The 20,293-nt window shown below is 43.7% G+C and overlaps 1 protein-coding gene across 1 annotated transcript; it reads left to right on the top strand.

Annotated features, from left to right (window-relative positions):
• Positions 1-2,054: 2,054 nt before the first annotated feature.
• LOC123411129 lies at positions 2,055-5,461 on the top strand. Its single transcript, XM_045104059.1, has 3 exons — positions 2,055-2,639; positions 3,126-3,295; positions 4,632-5,461. Exons 1-3 carry the CDS (start codon positions 2,210-2,212, stop codon positions 5,154-5,156), a joined length of 1,125 nt encoding a protein of 374 aa, XP_044959994.1. The 5' UTR covers positions 2,055-2,209; the 3' UTR covers positions 5,157-5,461.
• Positions 5,462-20,293: the final 14,832 nt, after the last annotated feature.

Raw genomic sequence — 20,293 nt, 5'->3', positions numbered from 1 at the left:
CCTAGGGTAGGGTCATAGGCCTGCCTTGTAGGTCCTATCCAAGGACTACCCCTCACAAAGGACTAGGCCCTTAGTCAGCTTCGACTGAATTAAGGAGTCCCTGTCATCCAGTCGGTAACGTACCCTCGATCATCCAGTCAGAGACTAGCATTCGGAGCATATCAAGCTAACCGACTGGATACCACTCGGTACATCGTAACCCCCTGGAGGGAAACGGTCGTACGTTTCCAGGTGCATTTATTAGCATTTAGGGCGTACGTTACCTTAACGTACACATTCAATCGTCACTACTCCACCCCTGTACCGGAACCATTGTGGAGGGCAGCGCACTCTATATAAGCCACCCTCTCCCGTTGTTAAAGGGGTTAGCAACTCATTGTATTCCATATTACCACTCGACTACAAGCTCCCTGAGCACTGAGACGTAGGGCTATTACCTCCACCGTAGAGGGGCCTGAACTCATACAACCTCGCCGTAGCTAAGGCTCTGCCCATCTCTTTCGTACCCTACACATCTACTGTCAGGCTTATGCCCACGACATTGCATATACTTATACCAGAACTCCTTGTGTTCCACTTATCCACGTCTATATCCATTGTGCATTATTACTAGTTTTTCCTGCCTTTTAATGTGGGCATAGCATAATCCTTAGTTTCTATTTCTTTCCTTTCCCTTTGTTTTGTGTGTTAGTGAGTTGGAACTCTCAAGAACTTAACATGATCAATGCATCAAAGTTGAAATTAATTTGGAGAAGTTGCAGGCACTAGATGCAACAACTTAATTAGGAGAGTTTTTAGCAATTGACGATCTTGGAAATCATAATTTGCATGAAGGCAAGGAATGTTACATTTTTTTATAAAGACCAAACAATTAAACATCTCTTATCAATTGCAAATGCCCTCGCATCGCGTGGCCTATAATCCAGGTTACTTCTAATATTGCATCCTTCTCAAAGTATTCATGGTAGCTGGCCAGCGTACATAAATACGTAACTTAGATCGCAAATCCCGGTGGGGTTGGTGGAACTATTCTTGGTAAATGGAAATTCACTTTATCGATAAAATATGGTATTTGAATTTCGGTGAATATATATGACACATCCAACTCCTTGGATTGGTGACCTTTTCTCTCATGGTGATGGACGACGATTCTTTCACTGACTTTGGTCCAACCCATCTTGTTTCATGCATATATGCTTCTGTAACAATTCTTTGGCGCTTGTGCCACATGCTTCCTCTAGGTCATGATGGCCGATGTGGGCTCCCTTACCCTTTCTTCGGACCATATACGAGTCTCTCGATCAACTTCCGTCCAACCCCATTTTGCTTCATGCACATACAAAAGTCTTCAATATTCTCTGCCGCTTGCGCCACATCCTTTCTCCGAGCCAACACGGCCGCCGAGGAAGCAACACGACAAGGCACCCTCGTCGTTTCTCCTGACCATACACGCCATCACCGACGTCACGATGTCATCCGCGGCGGCGGGGCGTGACGGGGTGGCCTTCGGTGGCAACATTGTCAACGGCGACCTCTCTCTCCCTAGGCATGGTCTAGGAAAAGAAAAAGGAGTAGATGAACTAGGATCACTAGCCATCGCATCGGGGTGAGCTCGGCAGTGGTGACGGGTGAGGCATCACGTCGGTAAATACATCCCGATCCTGATCGGACTCTTGGACCGCACCGCACTTCACCCACCCCACCCCGATAGTCAAACCATGTTGAGTCCGTCCTGGCCCCGTTTACCCCTCTGGGACAGATATAGAAGTAGAGTAGAGTAGGGACAGAGACGACTGCCACGGTGGCGTGTCCGGTGTCCCCGCTCGCCACGCACAGCCCCCGTGCGCCGGCGCGAACCCACCGCTCGCGCTCGCACGCATCCACCCGAACCCCTCCACAGACCCGGACGCGCACGGGCACGGGAATCGGGCGGAAACCCGTCTCAGCAGCCAGCCACCTCTCTTCTCTTCTCTCTCCCAAGTCCCAATCATTGCCCTTCCCCACACCCCACCCCCACCCCCACCCCCGCCCCCGCTCGAGCGGAAGCAAAGCAACCCCGCAACCAGAAAGCAACAACAATATCCCTCCCCCGCCGCCGCCACCGCCGCCACCGCCGCCCGTCGCGGTCGCCCCGGGCCGGCACGGAGCAGCGGCGACGACCCCTGCCCCTACCCTCACGCCGCGCGCGGCCGGCCGATCGATAGGCGTGATGGCGGCGCGGGGGCTGCGGGGCGTGCGCGACGACCTGTCGGAGCTGGGCCGCCACCTGCTCGACATCGCCTGCTTCCTCCACCCGCTGCTCTCGCCGGCGCACACCGACTCGCCGCCCTCCACCCCGACCCACGCGCGCCGCCGCTCCCCGTCCCCGCGCCCCGCGACCCCGCCGTCCCCGCCCCCCTCCATCCTCGCCGGCATCCTCGCCGACCTCGCCGAGATCGGCGGCTCCTTCCGCGTCGGATTCTCCGGCCGGGCCGCCCCCGACCGCCAGCAGCCGCCGCCCACCCGGGCCACCCTCCCCAGCCCGGTCGACTCCCCGCCCCACGCCGCTGGCGTCGCCGATGGCGTCCTCGGGGCCGCCCGCGCCCTCGCCGCCAGGCCCGAGGCCTGGATTGACTACCCCATGCTCGCGATAGACGAGAGTAAGCCTCTCGCCCCTCAACTCCCATGTGATTCGTTGCTAATTGCTGCCGCCAATTTCGCCGGCTGACCACTGGTTAGCGGTTTTGTGCTATATATGCAAGTCGGTTAAGAGTGCATAGATTTTATTTTTGAGATACCACGGCTGAAATTGGAAGCCGTGGGGACGAACTCCAATCAGGAAAGATAAGAGCTTAGTAGTGCTGCATCATACTTCTGGTCTTCTCAGTCTAGTCCATGTAGAGTTACCAACCATATTTTGTTTTCATGCGCTTGCTGCTAAGCTAATACTCCTCTGGTCTGAATCGCTTAAGATTGGCATGATGGCCATACCATAACTCGTGAAACGTTGAGTACGTTGTCCGTTAGTACTGCCTTGAGTTGTTTTGCATAGCTCCTCGTTGGTAGAATGTTTTTTGGCTTTGCTGCGGTATGAAACTGTTCTTCGCATTTGGATGCATAATGTTGTGTCTTCTACTACTTTGCAGATTCTACAATCTCTGATGTAGAGAGAGATCATATGGACGTCATTGAAAAACTTGTCCCGGATTTAGCATCTCTGCGGGCTACGCTCTGCCCTTCTTACATGGATGAAGATGTATTCTGGAAGATATACTTCAAACTGCTTGAGTCAAGCCTAAGTGAACATACTTCAGAGGTGCGTTAGCACATATGATTCTTATATGCATTGTTCTCTACTGACCTACTTTCTGTTGTACAACTGATTGATTTTGGATGCTATTTTCACTTCGAATTGTTTCTAGTTCTGAACGAAGAGCATGCTGTTGCTGCATTGCCTGCAATCAAATATAGCTGGAAGCATGCTCAACCAGTTTTCCTTTCTGAGTCAAAATTTTATGTTTCCTACTATTGCTATTATTGGCGCTAGATGCACATCTTTCTATGCATTTGTAAGCTGACATAAACAAGATTAGGTATGTATTGATGACAGTGAATGCATCATTGCATCATATTTTATAGAAGAAAAAAAAACTCCAGCTTATTGAGCAAATAAATACTAGAATTTATCCTGGGAATCAAATAAAAAGCAGGTTACTGAACCACATATATAGAATAAGCTGGCAATACAAGGTAGGCCATGAATCACTTATATACAATATAGTTTAGGTGCTAGGAGGATGGGTAAGGCTACTCCCAATGCTCTACCTTGTACAGGTGCTAAGGCTGCCACATAGGCAAAAAATCTGATGTGGCAAGCTAATTAATAGGAGAGAGATGAGTGTGGTGACCCCAGGAAGAAACAATGCATTGGAGACTTTAGTTGCTAAACTATTTAATGTGCTTAGCACCTCATCTTAGCACCAATGCATTGTAAGTGGCCTAATGTGTACTGAGGTTGGCAATTTGGAATCCTTTTCATTAATGAGACAGTGACGCTTACTAATCCATAATCAATGTATGTATATTTAGTAATCTTTATTATGAATTCCATCGTTTTAGAACTTGGTATTAGTTCATTTTCCATATATAGGTGAACTACAACATTTTACATAAACTGTTTCTGTAACAATTGTTACTATAAATTAACTAGAACTTTGTATTCGCTGCTGGCAGGTCTCAGAAAGATCACTTGAATGACGTTTTGTTAGCCGGCACATACTGTTATCTCTTTAGTAGCAGTATGCCATTGTCGTCTGCATTAGCATTAGAGATTCTCTTGAATGATGAGTGGTTTTATGCCATGGTTTTTATCCTCTGGTGGAATTCTTTAGTTTGCTGCCTTAGTTAGTACTCCCTCCGTTCCTAAATATAAGACCTTTTAGAGATTCCACTATGAGCTACATACGGATGTATGTAGTCATATTTCAGGATGTAGATTCACTCATTTTGCTCCGTATCTAGTCTATAGTGAAATCTCTAAAACGTCTTATATTAAGGAACGGAGGGAGTATTAGACTGAAGTGCTGAAGATAGAGAAACGATAATTATGCGCTGATATGCTAATTGCATTACTCATCAAATTGTATTTTCAGGAAGATAGCCAGAATGTGCAAGTTTCTGTGCATCGCGTAAACGAGATAGAGTCTCCACCACATGTCTGTGAGATAGAAAGCGAGAAAAGCACACAGGAGGGTTACCAATCTTCAGGGAGTCATGCTTTGACCAAAACACGATCTGAGCAAAGCATTGACCAGTGGGTGTTTGCAAAGTCAAAGTCGGAGCAGAGCATGGATCAATGGTCCGAAATACCTTCAGACGTAGAATCCTTTAGAGAAGGTCATAAAAGGTACTTCAGCAGCGAGGCCGAGGAGATGAGCGACGTCGACAACTCCAATGTGCTCGTCATGGACAAATACATGGACTCGCTCCTGCCGGACCGGAGAAGCCTACCTTATGCCAGCTCCTCCGTGAGAAGCGATTCGGTAAGAAGGAAGCCAGCCGCCTCCTCACCCGACTACAGCCGCCGGCCTCCGCAGCCCACCCCGCCCGCATCGCTGTCCAAGAAGGAATCATGGGATCTCATTCAGGATTCAGAGTTTGAGATACTCGACAGCTAGCAGTAATAAGAGGTCTTGATTGATCTCCAAGGCTTCGTTAATTTTCTTCATTGCCCTACTACCCTTCACCTGGTTTGTAAATGGCGGCCTTACAGGTGGTGCCAGTGATGGTTGGAAAAGATCTTGTCAGTCAGTCAGTAATAATATCGTGTGCATATATCTTTCTGTATGCAGCCTAGAGTAAATATATATGTCCTCTCATCCCACTTGCTGTAACATAAGGAATTTGTGATGGATCTGGCGAGTGTGAGACCTGGGTATTGGCCTCCCTGCTGAAGAAAAATTATGTTGCATTCCGTTTTTCATTTCTGGCATTCTGGTGGGCTTGTGATAATTCTTCAGTGCAGAATTACGTAGTGTTGTTCATGATACGATGTCTAGTGTGTTCTTACAAAGTTACAATGTTATACGGAAACACTAAAAATCTGACATTGGATTTTTTAGACATAGCAGATCTGATCTTTTTGTTGGTAATTCATATTGGTATGATGATGACAATTTAGTTTGCAAGCATGGCAATTTTTTGATAGAAAAAACAAGAATTAAGACGGATTTAACATGTTTGTCAACTAAATTTATCATCCTCGGAAAACATAATGCCATGAAAAATGTTTGATTTGTCATGATAAAAAATATGACATCGGTTTTATAGTGAGTCCATTTTATAATGAAAGAGAATTGACTTTTCCTACAGGAAAATATTTAGAGATTCAGACGGAAGAAAGAGACGCTTCAGATCACAATCCAGAAAAATCCAGTCATGGATTAGATTGCCTGTCTAAATGTCTGACGGCTAATAAGTTCTAGATTCTTGCAACATTGAAAGGATCCATGTGAACGGAAGTGCGAAATGCAGATGACAGCCTAAACGCACCCCAAGAAGATGCAGATCGATCGATGTGCGCTCTGTCGCCGCCGCTACGCTGGAGCCGCACGACGAGCCGCGCCGGGTTGAGCTTCGGGTACCGGCGCAGCGCGGCGCGCTTCATGTCCTTCACACAGATCTCATATAGACAACATAAGAGGATTAAATTAAGTTCAGCTTCGTCGTAACAACACATCTCTCCAATCATTTTCTTAATCTCGGCTAGGAGACGGTATTCGCGGCTGTTGTAAACAAAAGTGAATCGATACTCATATTGATGGTTATAGGTGCTTTTTATACAATCTGGAGAGACACAACGCCTCGGAAAGACGCAGGTTTCAGCAAGAGATGCGTCCGTGCGGAGGCAACCGCACGGCGGTTGGGAAAGGGGAGATTCCTCCTAATTACATTTGTTAATTAATTTTAACACTCCTTCTAATCTACGCATGACCATATAGAATTATCTCATGATTGTTAGGGTAGCGCTATCATCTCAAAGGAGCTCTTCTTTAAAAAGTTCTTCCTAAAAACTTGTTGAGAACCTGAAACATAAACTTATAAAAAATAGCATAATGTGATGTCATTAAACAAGGATATCTCAAGGAAAGACTCCCCCTGATGCCTGCAAGTCTCTTAGTCGTCTCATACCAATTTCATGAACATATTTCTGGAATGTTGAGTTTGGTAGAGACTTAGTAAATAAATCAGCTAGATTGTCGTATGATTTGACTTGCAAGATGCTTATTTCCCCGCTTTTCTGAAGATTATGGGGAAAAACAACTTAGGAGAAATATGCTTAGTGATATTATCTTAATGTATCATGTTTGCATCTGGGCAACACAGGCCGCATTATCCTCATAGATAATGGTAGGTGATTCTATCGAATCAATTCCACATGATTGTTGTATGTGGCTTATCATTTTGTCAAGCCAGACACATTCACATGATGCTTCAAATAATGACATTATTTCAGAAGGATTTGTGGATGTTGCCACCAGAGTCTGTTTTGAAGACTTCCATGACATAGCAGTACCACCATGTAGGAACACAAAATCGGTCTGTGATTTGGCATTATGGGGATCAGATAAATAGCCGGCATCTGCATAACCAATCGTATCAGGGTCCAGATTTCGGTGGAACTGGAAGAATAGGCCAAGATCCTTTGTGCCTTGGATATATCGAAAGATATTCTTTACTTTGGACCAATGGCGTTTGATGGGAGATGCGTTGTGTCTAGAAAGTAGATTCACTTCAAATGCAATATCAGGTCTTGTGTAATTTGCAAGATACATAAGCGCTCCAACAGCACCGAGGTATGGAACTTCAGGTCCCAACACCTCTTCTCCATCATCCCTCGGTCTGAACGGATCTTTCTCTACGTCTAGAGATCGAACCACCATAGGAGTTTTAGACGGATAGGATTTGTCCATATTGAATTTCTCCAATATTTTCTGGATATAGGCAGCTTGGTGTACCACGATTCATGAGGGAAGGTACTCAAGTTGAATACCTAAGCAAAATTTGGTTTTACCCAAATCCTTCATCTCAAATTCCATCTTTAGGTGATTGCGTGCTTCATCAATGTCGGGTGTGCTGCCGATGATGTTGAGATCATCAACATACACAGAAATGATGCAAAATCCTATAGAGAACTTCTTGATGAAGACACATGGGCAATCATCACTATTGGAGTAACCTTTCTGAAGAAGGAACTCACTTAGTCGGTTGTACCACATCCGTCCCGACTGTCTTAAGACATATAATGACTTATTCAGCTTTACACAATACATGTTGCGTTTTGCACAGTTATTCGGGATAGAGATTCCGCCAGGAACCTTCATATATATGCGGTCACGACGTCCATCAACTGCATGGATAGACGATTTTGCAATTCTAGTGATATAAGATATCGGAAAGTGGGTCCATTCATTATTGGAGAGTATGTTCCATTGAAATCAATGTTGGGTTTCTGTGTTAAACCTTGTGCTACGAGCCTTGCTTTATATCTCACCACCTCATTGTTCTCATTTCGTTTTCGGAGAAAAAACCATTTGAATCCCACAGAGAAAACATTGGGAGGTGTAGGTATTGCTTCAATGTATACCTTTCTTTTGTTAAGCGAGGCAATTTCTGCTTGGATTGCATCCTTCCATTTAGGCGAGTCGGAGCGCCTTTGGCACTCAACAATAGACGTTGGAGCATGATCAGTGAGAAGGGTATCTGTAATCTTTTCAGCAAAAATATATGCCGACAACCGTAGTCTTACGGTCAAATGATTCTCCAGAATCGACATAGTTGATGGAAATTTCCTGCACCCCTAGAGAATCTTCATGATTTCCCAATACAATTGAGTCTCGGTGTTCCGACGTTCCAGCCAGTCTATGCACACTAGAGCTGGGCTGTGAAGGTTGCCCTTCCACTCAGTGTATACTACCCATCGGGTGTTTGTCAACGTTGAGTTGATCTGCATTTACTGACTCCCAGGTTTTTCTCCTCGATTTCCTTTGTTGCTTGCTAGAAGCTTGCTCCAGGTCAGAGGCCGTACTACACCCTCTCTTTTTAGGAATAGGGAGTTTAGTGGTTTTGATTGATACCTCCACTCTTTTGGGCGCATTTCTGACCGGATTTAAGGATTTTGTAACACCTTTAAGATCAGTTAATGAATCTGTCATATTATTTGCAAGATGTTGCAAATTAACGATCTTCCAAACTTGAAGTACGGTCTCATGGGTACGTGGATCAAAGGATGAAATGGCATGAGCATTCCAATCAATTTCCGGGCATTCTTTCTGGTACTTGAAATCCCCCCTAATGCCGGAAAATGTTCCTCATTAAATATACATTCAGCATGATGGGCTGTGAATAGATCCCCGGTAAGGGGTTTGAGGTACTTAATAATCAACGGCGATTTGTACCCCATAGATCCCCAACTTTCTGTGTGGGCCCATGGATGTCCGATGTGGTGGTGAAATCAAGATGTATGCAGCACACCCGAACTTACGCAAATGGGAAATGCTATTGGAAATATGCCCTAGAGGCAATAATAAATTATTTATTATTATATTTCCTTGTTCATAATAACCGTTTATTATCCATGCTAGAATTGTATTGATTGGAAACTCAAATACATGTGTGGATACATACACAAAACACTGTCCCTAGTAAGCCTCTAGTTGACTAGCTCGTTGATCAAAGATGGTCAAGGTTTCCTAACCATAGACAAGTGTTGTCACTTGATAACGGGATCACATCATTAGGAGAATCATGTGATGGACAAGACCCAAATTATATACGTAGCATATTTATCGTGTCATTTTATTGCTATATATAGTGATGATTTAGGGCTGATTTGAGACAATTTTTGCCACATGCAACTCAGATCTAGATACCATAGTTCTTCCTCTAGATTGTATTTCTGCGGAGCTCGGGCGGAGCCCTGCAGGAGTAGATCCTCACCACCACCGGAGCGCCGTCACGCTGCCGGAGAACTCATCTACTTCTCTATCTTGCTTGCTAGATCAAGAAGGCTGAGATCATTGTCGAGCTATACGTGTGCTGAACGCGGAGGTGCCGTCCGTTCAGCACTAGATCGGAACATATCGTGAGACGGATCCCGGGATGGTTCGTGGGGCGGATCAAGGGACGTGAGGACGTTCCACTACATCAACCGCATTTCTTAACGCTTCGTGTTGTGCGATCTACAAGGGTACGTAGATCCAAATCTCCTCTCGTAGATGGACATCACCATGATAGGTCTTCGTGTGCGTAGGAATTTTTTTGTTTCCCATGTAACGTTCCCCCACAGTGGCATCATGAGCTAGGTTCATGCGTAGATGTTATATCGAGTAGAACACAAAGGGTTTTGTGGACGGTGATGTTCGATTTGCTGCCCTCCTTAGTCTTTTCTCGATTCAACGGTATTGTTGGATTGAAGCGGCCCGGACCGACATTATTCGTACACTTACGAAAGACTGGTTTCATCGATTGACATGCAACCTCGTTGCATAAAGATGATTGGCGGGTGTCGGTTTCTTCAACTTTAGTTGAATTGGTTTTGACCGAGGCGGTCCTTGGAGAGGTTAAATAGAAATTTGCACATCTCCGTTGTGGTTTTTGCGTAAGTAAGATGCGATCATACTAGATACCCATAGCAGCCACGTAAAACATGCAACAACAAATTAGAGGACGTCTAACTTGTTTTTGCAGGGTATGCTTATGGTATGATATGGCCAATGACGTGATGTAATATATTGGATGTATGAGATGATCATGTTGTAATAGTTAATATCGACTTGCACGTCGATGGTACGGCAACCGACAGGAGCCATAGGGTTGTCTTTAAACTAACGTTTGTATTTGCAGATGCGTTTACTATATTGCTAGGACGTAGCTTTAGTAGTAATAGCATAAGTACCACGACAACCCCGATGGCGACATGTTGATGGAGATCATGGTGTGGCGCCGGTGACAAGAAGATCGTGTCGGTGCTTTGGTGATTGAGATCAAGAAGCACATGATGATGGCCATATCATGTCACTTATGAATTACATGTGATGTTAATACTTTTATGCACCTTATTTTGCTTAGAACGACGGTAGCATTATGAGGTGATCTCTCACTAAAATTTCAAGATGAATTGTGTTCTCCCCGACTGTGCACCGTTACGACAGTTCGTCATTTCGAGACACCACGTGATGATCGGGTGTGATAGACTCAACGTTCACCTACAACGGGTGCAAAACAGTTGCACACGCGGAACACTCGGGTTAAGCTTGACGAGCCTAGCATGTGCAGACATGGCCTCGGAACACATGAGACCGAAAGGTCGAGCATGAATCATATGGTTGATATGATTAGCATAAAGATGCTTACCACTGAAACTATTCTCAACTCACGTGATGATCGGACTTGAGTTAGTGGATTTGGATCATGTACCACTCAAATGACTAGAGAGATGTACTTTTTGAGTGGGAGTTCTTAAGTAATATGATTAATTGAACTAATTATCATGAACATAGTCTAATGGTCCTTGCGAATTACGATGTAGCTTGCGCTATAGCTCTACTGTTTTTATATGTTCCTAGAGAAAATTTAGTTGAAAGTTGATAGTATTAACTTTGCGGACTGAGTTCGTGAAACTGAGGATTGTCCTCATTGCTGCGCAGAAGGCTTATGTCCTTAATGCACCACTCGGTGTGCTGCACCTCGAGCGTCGCCTGTGGATGTTGCGAACATCTGACATACACGTTTTTGATGAGTACATGATAGTTCAGTGCGTAATACATAATGACTTAGAAGCAAGGCACCGAAGACGTTTTGAAACGTCACGGAACATAAGAGATGTTCTAAGAGATGAAATTGAGATTTCATGCTCGTGCCCTTGTTGAGAGGTATGAGACCTTCGACAAGACTCTTTGTATACAAAGTAAAGGAGAAAAGCTCAAATCGTTGAGCATGTTCTCAGATTATCTGAGTACAACAATTGCTTGAATCAAGTGGGAGTTAATCTTCCAGATAAGATAGTGATGGTTCTCCAAAGTCACTGCCACTAAGTTGCTAGAGTTTCGTGATGAACTATAACATATCAAGGGTAGATATGACGATCCTTGAATGATTCACAATGTTTGACAGTGCGAAAGTAGAAATCAAGAAGGAGCATCAATAGTTGATGGTTAGTAAAACCACTAGTTTCAAGAAGGGCAAGGGCTAGAAGGGACACTTCATGAAATGGCAACCAGTTGCTGCTCTAATGAAGAAACCCAAGATTGAACCCAAACCCGAGACTAAGTGCTTCTGTTATGAGGGGAACGGTCACTGAGGCGGAGCTACCCTAGATACTTGGTAGATAAGAAGGCTGGCAAAGTCGACAAATATATGTTTGATATACATGATATTGACGTGTGCTTTACTAGTACTCCTAGTAGCACAAGGGTATTAGATACCGGTTCGATTGCTAAGTGATTAGTAACTCAAAATAAAAGCTACGGAATAAACGGAGACTAGCTAAAGGCGAGGTGACAATACGTGTTGGAAGTGTTTCCAAGGTTGATGTGATCAAACATCACACGCTCCCTCTACCATCGGGATTGGTGTTAAACCTAAATAATTGTTATTTGGTGTTTGCGTTGAGCATGAACATAATTAGATCATGTTTATTGCAATACAATTATTTATTTAATGAGAATAATGGCTATTCTATTTGCTTGAATAATTACCTTCAATGGTCTATTCAATCTCGATCGTAGTTTACACATGTTTATAATATTGATGCCAAAAGATACAAAGTAATAATTATAGTACCACTTACTTGTAGCACTGCCGCTTGAGTCATGTCGGTGTAAAATGCATGAAGAAGCTCCATGCTGATGGATCTTTGTACTCACTCATTTTTGAAACGTTTGAGACATGCAAACCATACCTGTTGGTATAAACGCATGAAGAAACTCCATGCAGATGGATCGTTTGACTCACTTGATTTTGAATCCCTTGAGACATGCAAAATCATACCACATGGAAGAAGAGAGTAACTTGTTGGGAGTGATACATTTTTGATGTGTACAGTCCAATGAGTGCTGAGGCATGCAATGGATGTCGGTATGTTTTTACTTCATTGATGATTTGAGTAGATACAGGAGTATTTACTTGATGAATCAGAAGTCTGAAATATTGAAAGGTTCAAAGCTATTTCAGAGTGAAGATCGTCGTGACAAGAGGATAAACTGTCTACGATATGATCATAGAGATGAATATCTGAGTTGCAAATTTTGGTACACTGTTGAGACAATGTGGAAATTGTTTCGCAATTCATGCCACCTGGAACACCATAGTGTGATGGTGTGTCCGAACGTCATAGCCACGCCCTATTTGATATGGTGCATACTATGATGTCTCTTATCGAATTACCACTATCGTTTATGGGTTATGCATTAGAGATAACCGCATTCACTTTAAATAGGACACCGCGTATTTCCGTTGAGATGACACAATATAGATTATGGTTTGGAAAAACCTAAGCTGTCGTTTCTTAAAAGTATGGGGCTGCGATGCTCATGTGGAAAGGTTTCAGTCTGATAAGCTCGAACCCAAAGCGGATAAATGCATCTTCATAGGATATCCAAAAAAGTTGGGTACATCTCCTATCTCAGATCCGGAAGCGAAGTGTTTATTTCTAGAAACGGGTCCTTTCTCGAGGAAAGGTTTCTCTAGAAAGAATTGAGTGGGAGGGTGGTGGAACTTGATGAGGTTAGTGAACCGTCACTTCAACCAGTGTGTAGCAGGGCGCAGGAAGATGTTCCTCTAGCGCCTACACCAATTGAAGTGGAAACTGATGATGGTGATCATTGAGCTTTAGATCAAGTTACTACAAACCTCGTAGGTTGACAAGGTCGCGTACTACTACAGAGTGGTATGGTAACCCTGTCTTGGAGGTCATGTTGTTGAACAACAATGAACCTATGAGCTATGGAGAAGCGATGGTGGGCCCGGATTCCGACAAATGGCTGGAGGCCATGAAATCCGAGAGAGGATCCACGTATGAAAACAAGGTGTAGACTTTGGAAGAACTACCTGATGGTCGTAAGACTATTAAGTAAAGATGGCTCTTTGAAAGAAAGACATAAGATGATGGTGAAAAGTCACCATTAAGAAAAGCTCGACTTGTCGCAAAGATGTTTCTGACAAGATCAAAGAGTTGACTATGATGAGACTTTCTCACTCATAGCGATGCTAAAATTATGTTGGAATTATGTTAGCAGTTGTTGCATTGTTTATGAAATATTGCACACATGATGTCAAAACATTGTTTCCTCGACGGTTTCCTTGAGGAAAGGTTGTATGTGATACAACCAGAAGGTTTTGTCGATCCTAAGGATACTAACAAGTATGCGAGCTCTGGCGATCCTTCAATGGAATGGTGCAAGCATCTCGGAGTTGGAATATACACTTTGATGGGATGATCAAAGCTTTTGGGTTTGTACAAGGTTTGCGAGAAACTTGTATTTCCAAAGAAGTGAGTGGGAGCACTATAGAATTTCTGATAGGTATATGTGGTTGACATATTGTTGATCGGAAGTATTGTAGAATTTCTGTAAAGCATAAAGGGTTGTTTGAAAGGATTTTTTTCAAAGGAAGACCTGGATAGAGCTATTTGACATTGAGCATCAAGATCTATAGAGATAGATCAAAACACTTAATAGAACTTTCGAGTGAAATGCATGCCTTGACAAGTTTTTGAAGGAGTTCCAAATAGATCGGCAAAGGAGGAGTTCTTGGCTGTGTTGTAAGGTGTGAATTTGAGTAAAGACTCAAAATCCCGACCACGGCAGAAGAAAGAGAAAGGACGAAGGTCGTCCCCTATGCCTTAGCCATAGACTCTAAAGTATTCCATGCTGTGTACCGCACCTAGTGTGTGCCTTGCCACAAGTCTGTTAAGAGGTACAGAGAGTGATACAGGATTGAATCACTAAACAACGGTCAAAGTTATCCTTAGTAACTAATGGACTAAGGAATTTTTCTCTATTATGAAGGTGGTTAAAGAGTTCGTCGTAAAGGGTTACGTCGATGCAAGCTTTGACACTAATTCGAATAACTATGAGTAGTAAAACGGATTCATATAGTAGAGTAGATATTTGGAGTATTTCCGGATAGCACGTAGTAGTAGCATCTATAAGATGACATAAAGATTTGTAAAGCACACACGGATTTGAAAGTTTCAGAACCGTTGACTAAAACCTCTCTCACGAGCAAGACGTGATCAGACCCCAGAACTATATGGGTGTTGGATTCGTTAAAATCACATGGTGATGTGAACTAGATTACTGACTCTAGTGCAAGTGGGAGACTGTTGGAAATATGCCCTAGAGGCAATAATAAATTAGTTATTATTATATTTCCTTGTTCATAATAATCGTTTATTATCCATGCTAGAATTGTATTGATTGGAAACTCCAATACATGTGTGGATACATAAACAAAATACTGTCCCTAGTAAGCCTCTAGTTGACTAGCTCGTTGATCAAAGATGGTCAAGGTTTCCTAACCATAGACAAGTGTTGTCACTTGATAATGGGATCACATCATTAGGAGAATCATGTGGTGGACAAGACCCAAATTATATACGTAGCACATTGATCGTGTCATTTTATTGATATTGTTTTCTGCGTGTCAAGTATTTGTTCCTATGACCATGAGATCATATAACTAAGTGGCACCGAAGGAATACCGTGTGTGCATCAAACGTCACAACGTAACTGGGTGACTATAAAGGTGCTCTACAGGTATCTCCGAAGGTGTCATTGAGTTAGTATGGATCAAGACTATGATTTGTCACTCCGTGTGACAGAGAGGTATCTCAGGGCCCACTCGGTAATACAACATCACACACAAGCCTTGCAAGCAATGTGACTAAGTGTAAGTCACGGGATATTGTATTACGGAATGAGTAAAGAAACTTACCGGCAATGAGATTGAAATATGTATGCGGATACCGACGATCGAATCTCAGGCAAGTAACATACCGAAGGACAAAGGGAATGACATACGGGATTATATGAATCCTTGACAATGAGGTTCAACTGATAAGATCTTCGGAGAATATGTAGGATCCAATATGGGCATCCAGGTCCCGCTATTGGATATTGACCGAGGAGTGCCTCGGGGCATGTCTACATAGTTCTCGAACCCGCAGGGTCTGCACACTTAAGGTTCAATGATGTTTTAGTATAGTTGAGTTATATGTGTGGTTACCGAATGTTGTTCGGAGTCCCAGATGAGATCACGGACGTCACGAGCGTTTCCGGAATGGTCCGGAAACGAACATTGATATATAGGATGGTTTCATTTGGTTACCGGAAGGTTTTCGGCATTACCGACATTGTACCCGGAGTGACGAATGGGTTCCGAAAGTTCACCGGGAGGGGGGCAACCCACCCGGGGGAAGCCCAATGGCCCTAGGGGTGGCGCACCAGCCCTTAGTGGGCTGGTGGGACAGCCCAAGAGGGCCTATGCGCCAAGGAAAGAAAACCAAAGAGAGAAAAAAAAGAGGTGGGAAGGAAGAGAAGGACTCCACTTTCCAATCCTAGTTGGACTAGGATTGGAGTAGGACTCCTCCTCTCCCTTGGCCGGCGCACCCTTGAGGGCTTGGCCCTCAAGGCAAGCCTCCTCCCCCCTCCTATATATGGTGGTGATTTAGGGCTGATTTGAGACATTTTTTTGCCACGTGCAACTCAGATCTAGACACCATAGTTCTTCCTCTAGATCGTTTTTCTGCGGAGCTCGGGCGGAGCCCTGTAGGAGTAGATCCTCACCACCACCGGAGCACCGTCACGCTGCCGAAGAACTCATCTACTTCTCCGTCTTGCTTGCTGGATCAACAAGGCCGAGATCATCATCGAGCTGTACGTGTGCTGAACGCGGAGGTGCCGTCCGTTCGACACTAGATCAGAATGGATCGTGAGACGGATCACGGGACGGTTTGTGGGGCGGTCCATGGGGCGGATCGAGGGACGTGAGGATACATGTGACCGTCATTATCTTGCCTCATTATCTTGCCAAATGCATGGTTCCGTGTGGATAGAAGAGACACATGTGACCGTCATGTAGATGCGTCAATCAGAACCATGAAATACTTGAAAGGTCCAGATAATGGCTGAATGGGACCACAAATGTCTCCTTGAATACGTTCGAGGAACTGGAGTGGTTCAACTTGTATTTTGAGATGTGAGAGCCTAAAAATTAGCTTTCCTGTGGCACAAGATGTGCACACAAAATAAGAAGATTGAGGAAATTCCAACTCAAGAAAATTATGACCAATGGCATTGCTAGTAATTTTTCTCATCATCCCGATTTCGGGATGGCTCAGGCAATCATGCCAGGTTTGGAATGCATCAACATTCTGAAAAATTACTTTGTATGCAACATGTTCCACGGGTTTGATGTACGTATAGTACAAACCAGATAGAGAAGGAATTTTCTCATGTACCTTTTTGCCATATCCGCGATCTTTAGTAAAGAGTAGATACTCCTCTTTATTGTCTTCATGGGTTTCAGTATGAAAACCATTCTTACAGATATCTCGATAACTGATCATGGTACGTGAGGAGTCGGGATACAATAAAGCATCCTCGATCGTCACTTGCGTACCACTAGGGAGTGTGAATATGGCATGTCCAGTACCAACAATCAGTGTATCACGTCCAGCAATTGTGAGAATATCTTCATTCATCTTTTTCAGAGTTTGGAGACATTTCATCTCCCTCAGTATGGAGTTTGTGGTGCCACTGTCCACAAGGCATAATTCCTCTTCCATCGGATTGTTCCCGTAGAAAACTATATAAAATAAAAAAAATCAATAAGAAAACCTCATATTAATACATAGAATACAATCTTATTATACCAAATGTGCTGATACAATATATTATAATACAAATACAACAACAAACTTATGTTCTTATTCAATGATCACAAATGGACACAATTAAGTAGATCACTAAGGAGATCGGGGGACTAGTCAAAAGTCGCCAAACATGTTGTTTGAGGTGTACTCAATCAACATGGTCTCCGTTTCAGCAGGGTCCTCAATGGGATAAGGAATCATGGCGTTGCTCGGTCGGGGAGGAACTTCGTGCAAATCGCCAGCTCCATTTGCGCTATGCGGATGAAGGTTGAAGTTGGCTTCAAGCCTTTTCCCTTTAGGTGCTTGATGACCCACAAGTATAGGGGATCTATCGTAGTCCTTTCGATAAGTAAGAGTGTCGAACCCAACGAGGAGCAGAAGGATCTGACAAGTGGTTTTCAGCAAGGTAATATCTGCAAGCACTGAAATTATCGGTAACAAGTAGTTGTGTGGTGAGATGATTCGTAGCAAGCAACAAGTAACAAAAGTAACAACGGTGCAGCAAGGTGGCCCAATCCCTTTTGTAGCAAGGTACAAGCCTGGACAAAGTCTTATAGGAGGAAAAACGCTCCCGAGGACACACAGGAATTTCTGTCATGCTAGTTTTCATCATGTTCATATAATTCGCGTTCGTTACTTTGATAGTTTGATATGTGGGTGGACCGACGCTTGGGTACTTCCCTTACTTGGACAAGCATCCCACTTGTGATTAACCCCTCTCACAAGCATCCACAACTACAAAAGAAGAATTAAGACAAAGTCTAACCATAACATTAAACTAGTGGATCCAAATCCGCCCCTTACGAAGCAACACATAAACTAGGGTTTAAGCTTCTGTCACTCTAGCAACCCATCATCTACTTACTACTTCCCAATGTCTTCCTCTAGTCCCAAATAATGATGAAGTGTTATGTATTCGACGTTCACATAACACCACTAGTGGAAAAACAACATACAACACATCAAAATATCGAACGAATACCAAATTCACATGACTATTATAAGCATGACTTATCCCATGTCCTCGGAAACAAAAGTAACTACTCACAAAGCATAATCATATTCATGACCAGAGAGGTAATGAGTAGCATCAAGGATCTGAACATAAACTCTTCCACCAAATAATCCAACTAGCATCAACTACAAAGAGTAATTAACACTACTAGCAACCTTACAAGTACCAATCGGAGTCGCGAGACGGAGATTGGTTACAAGAGATGAACTAGGGTTTGGAGATGAGATGGTGCTGATGAAGATGTTGATGGTGACGAGTCCCCTCCGATGAGAGGAGTGTTGGTGATGACGATGGTGACGATTTCCCCCTCCGAGTGGGATGTTTCCCCGACAGGATCGTCCTGCCGGAGCTCTAGATTGGTTCTGCTCAAGTTCCGCCTCGTGGCGGCGGCGAATCCTCCGAAAAGCCTCCTCCTGATTTTTTTCCGAAACGAAACCCTTCATATAGCAGAAGAGGGGGGCCAGTGGTCCAGTAGGGAGCCCACAAGCCCCCTAGGCGCGGCCAGGGGGTGGCCGCGCCTACCAGGCTTGTGGCCCCCTGGTTGCGCTCCTCTCGCACTTCTTCGGCCTAGTATTTTTTATATATTCCCAAAAAAATCCACATTGATTTTCACGGCTTTTGGAGTTGCGCAGAATAGGCATCTCAAACTTGCTCCTTTTTCAGGCCAGAATTCCAGCTGCTGGCATTCTCCCTCTTCATGTAAACCTTGCAAAATAAGAGAGAAAAGGCATAAGTATTGTACCGTGAAGTGAAATAACAGCTCAAAAAGCAATAAATATCAACATGAAAGCATGATGCAAAATGGACGTATCAACTTCTCCAAGCTTATACCTCGCTTGTCCTCAAGCGAAAGCCGAGCTCAATAAATATGCCCACATGTTTAGGGAGAGAGGTGTCCACAAAACAAGATACGAACATGCATGCATCATGATCATGATCAGAACAACAATACCAACATATAATCTCTCATGCTAAAGTGACAATTCCTTCACAAAGTAAAGTATGGATCAAGAACATTACCGAGAATTAGCAACCGATAGCCTTTAGTCATTAAACAATTGCAATTTATCAGAACGTCGGAAAGCGTCAAATAAGAGCTTGTAAAGAAAATCCACATACTCAATCATCTTTTCGTTCTCTACAATTGCTACAACTTACGTGGTACTCATGAGATCGAAGTTTCAGCTGAACACAGATAAAGATAGGGGCTTATAGTTTTGCCTCCCAACTGCTTACCTCAAGGGTAATGTCAACAATAATAATTCATGAATGGTTATCTCCAAGTTGACATATGAATATAGATCTTTCCCTAGCATATGACGTTAGCCAAGATAAGGGTGAAACAAGGAATTGGTGAAGATCACCATGACTCTTTCAAGGGCAAAAAGTAAAGGTACAAGATAGGCCCTTCGCAGAGGGAAGCATAGGTTGTCATGCGCTATTGAGGTTTTGATGCGTGTCCTCTTAGTGCGGAGGAACGTCACTTTATATTGCCTCCTGTGATAAAGAACTTTATTGTGCAGTCTGTAACTTTTATGTCTTCCTCATCACAGGTTCGTACAAAGCTTATTTTCCACACACTAATAGATCATACATATTAGGGAGCAATTTTTATTGCTTGCATCGATGACAACTTACTTGAGGGGTCTTATTCAATCCATAGGTAGGTATGGTGGACTCTCATGGCAAAACTGGGTTGAAGGTTTATGGATGCACAAGTAGTATCTCTACTTGGTGCGGGAGTTTTGGCTAATATGAGGTGGAAGCAATCGTCACATGCTAAGGGATCTCTAATAATATAACATTGTTCGGAACAAAGCAAACACAATTCATTATGTTGTCTTCCTTGTCCATCGTCTACTTCT

Source organism: Hordeum vulgare, chromosome 7H (genome assembly GCF_904849725.1).
Source record: "Hordeum vulgare subsp. vulgare chromosome 7H, MorexV3_pseudomolecules_assembly, whole genome shotgun sequence".
Taxonomy (NCBI): domain Eukaryota; kingdom Viridiplantae; phylum Streptophyta; class Magnoliopsida; order Poales; family Poaceae; genus Hordeum; species Hordeum vulgare.
The sequence above is the reverse complement of the archived record's forward strand: the minus strand, read 5'-3'. Positions and strand labels throughout refer to the sequence as shown.

Bases quoted from the DNA above. Each gene is read 5' to 3' on its own strand.
- LOC123411129 (XM_045104059.1), top strand. From the start codon at position 2,210: ATGGCGGCGCGGGGGCTGCGGGGCGTGCGCGACGACCTGTCGGAGCTG. The intron at 2,640-3,125 runs GTAAGCCTCTCG...ACTACTTTGCAG, and splicing joins CATGCTCGCGATAGACGAGA to ATTCTACAATCTCTGATGTA. The intron at 3,296-4,631 runs GTGCGTTAGCAC...TTGTATTTTCAG, and splicing joins TAAGTGAACATACTTCAGAG to GAAGATAGCCAGAATGTGCA.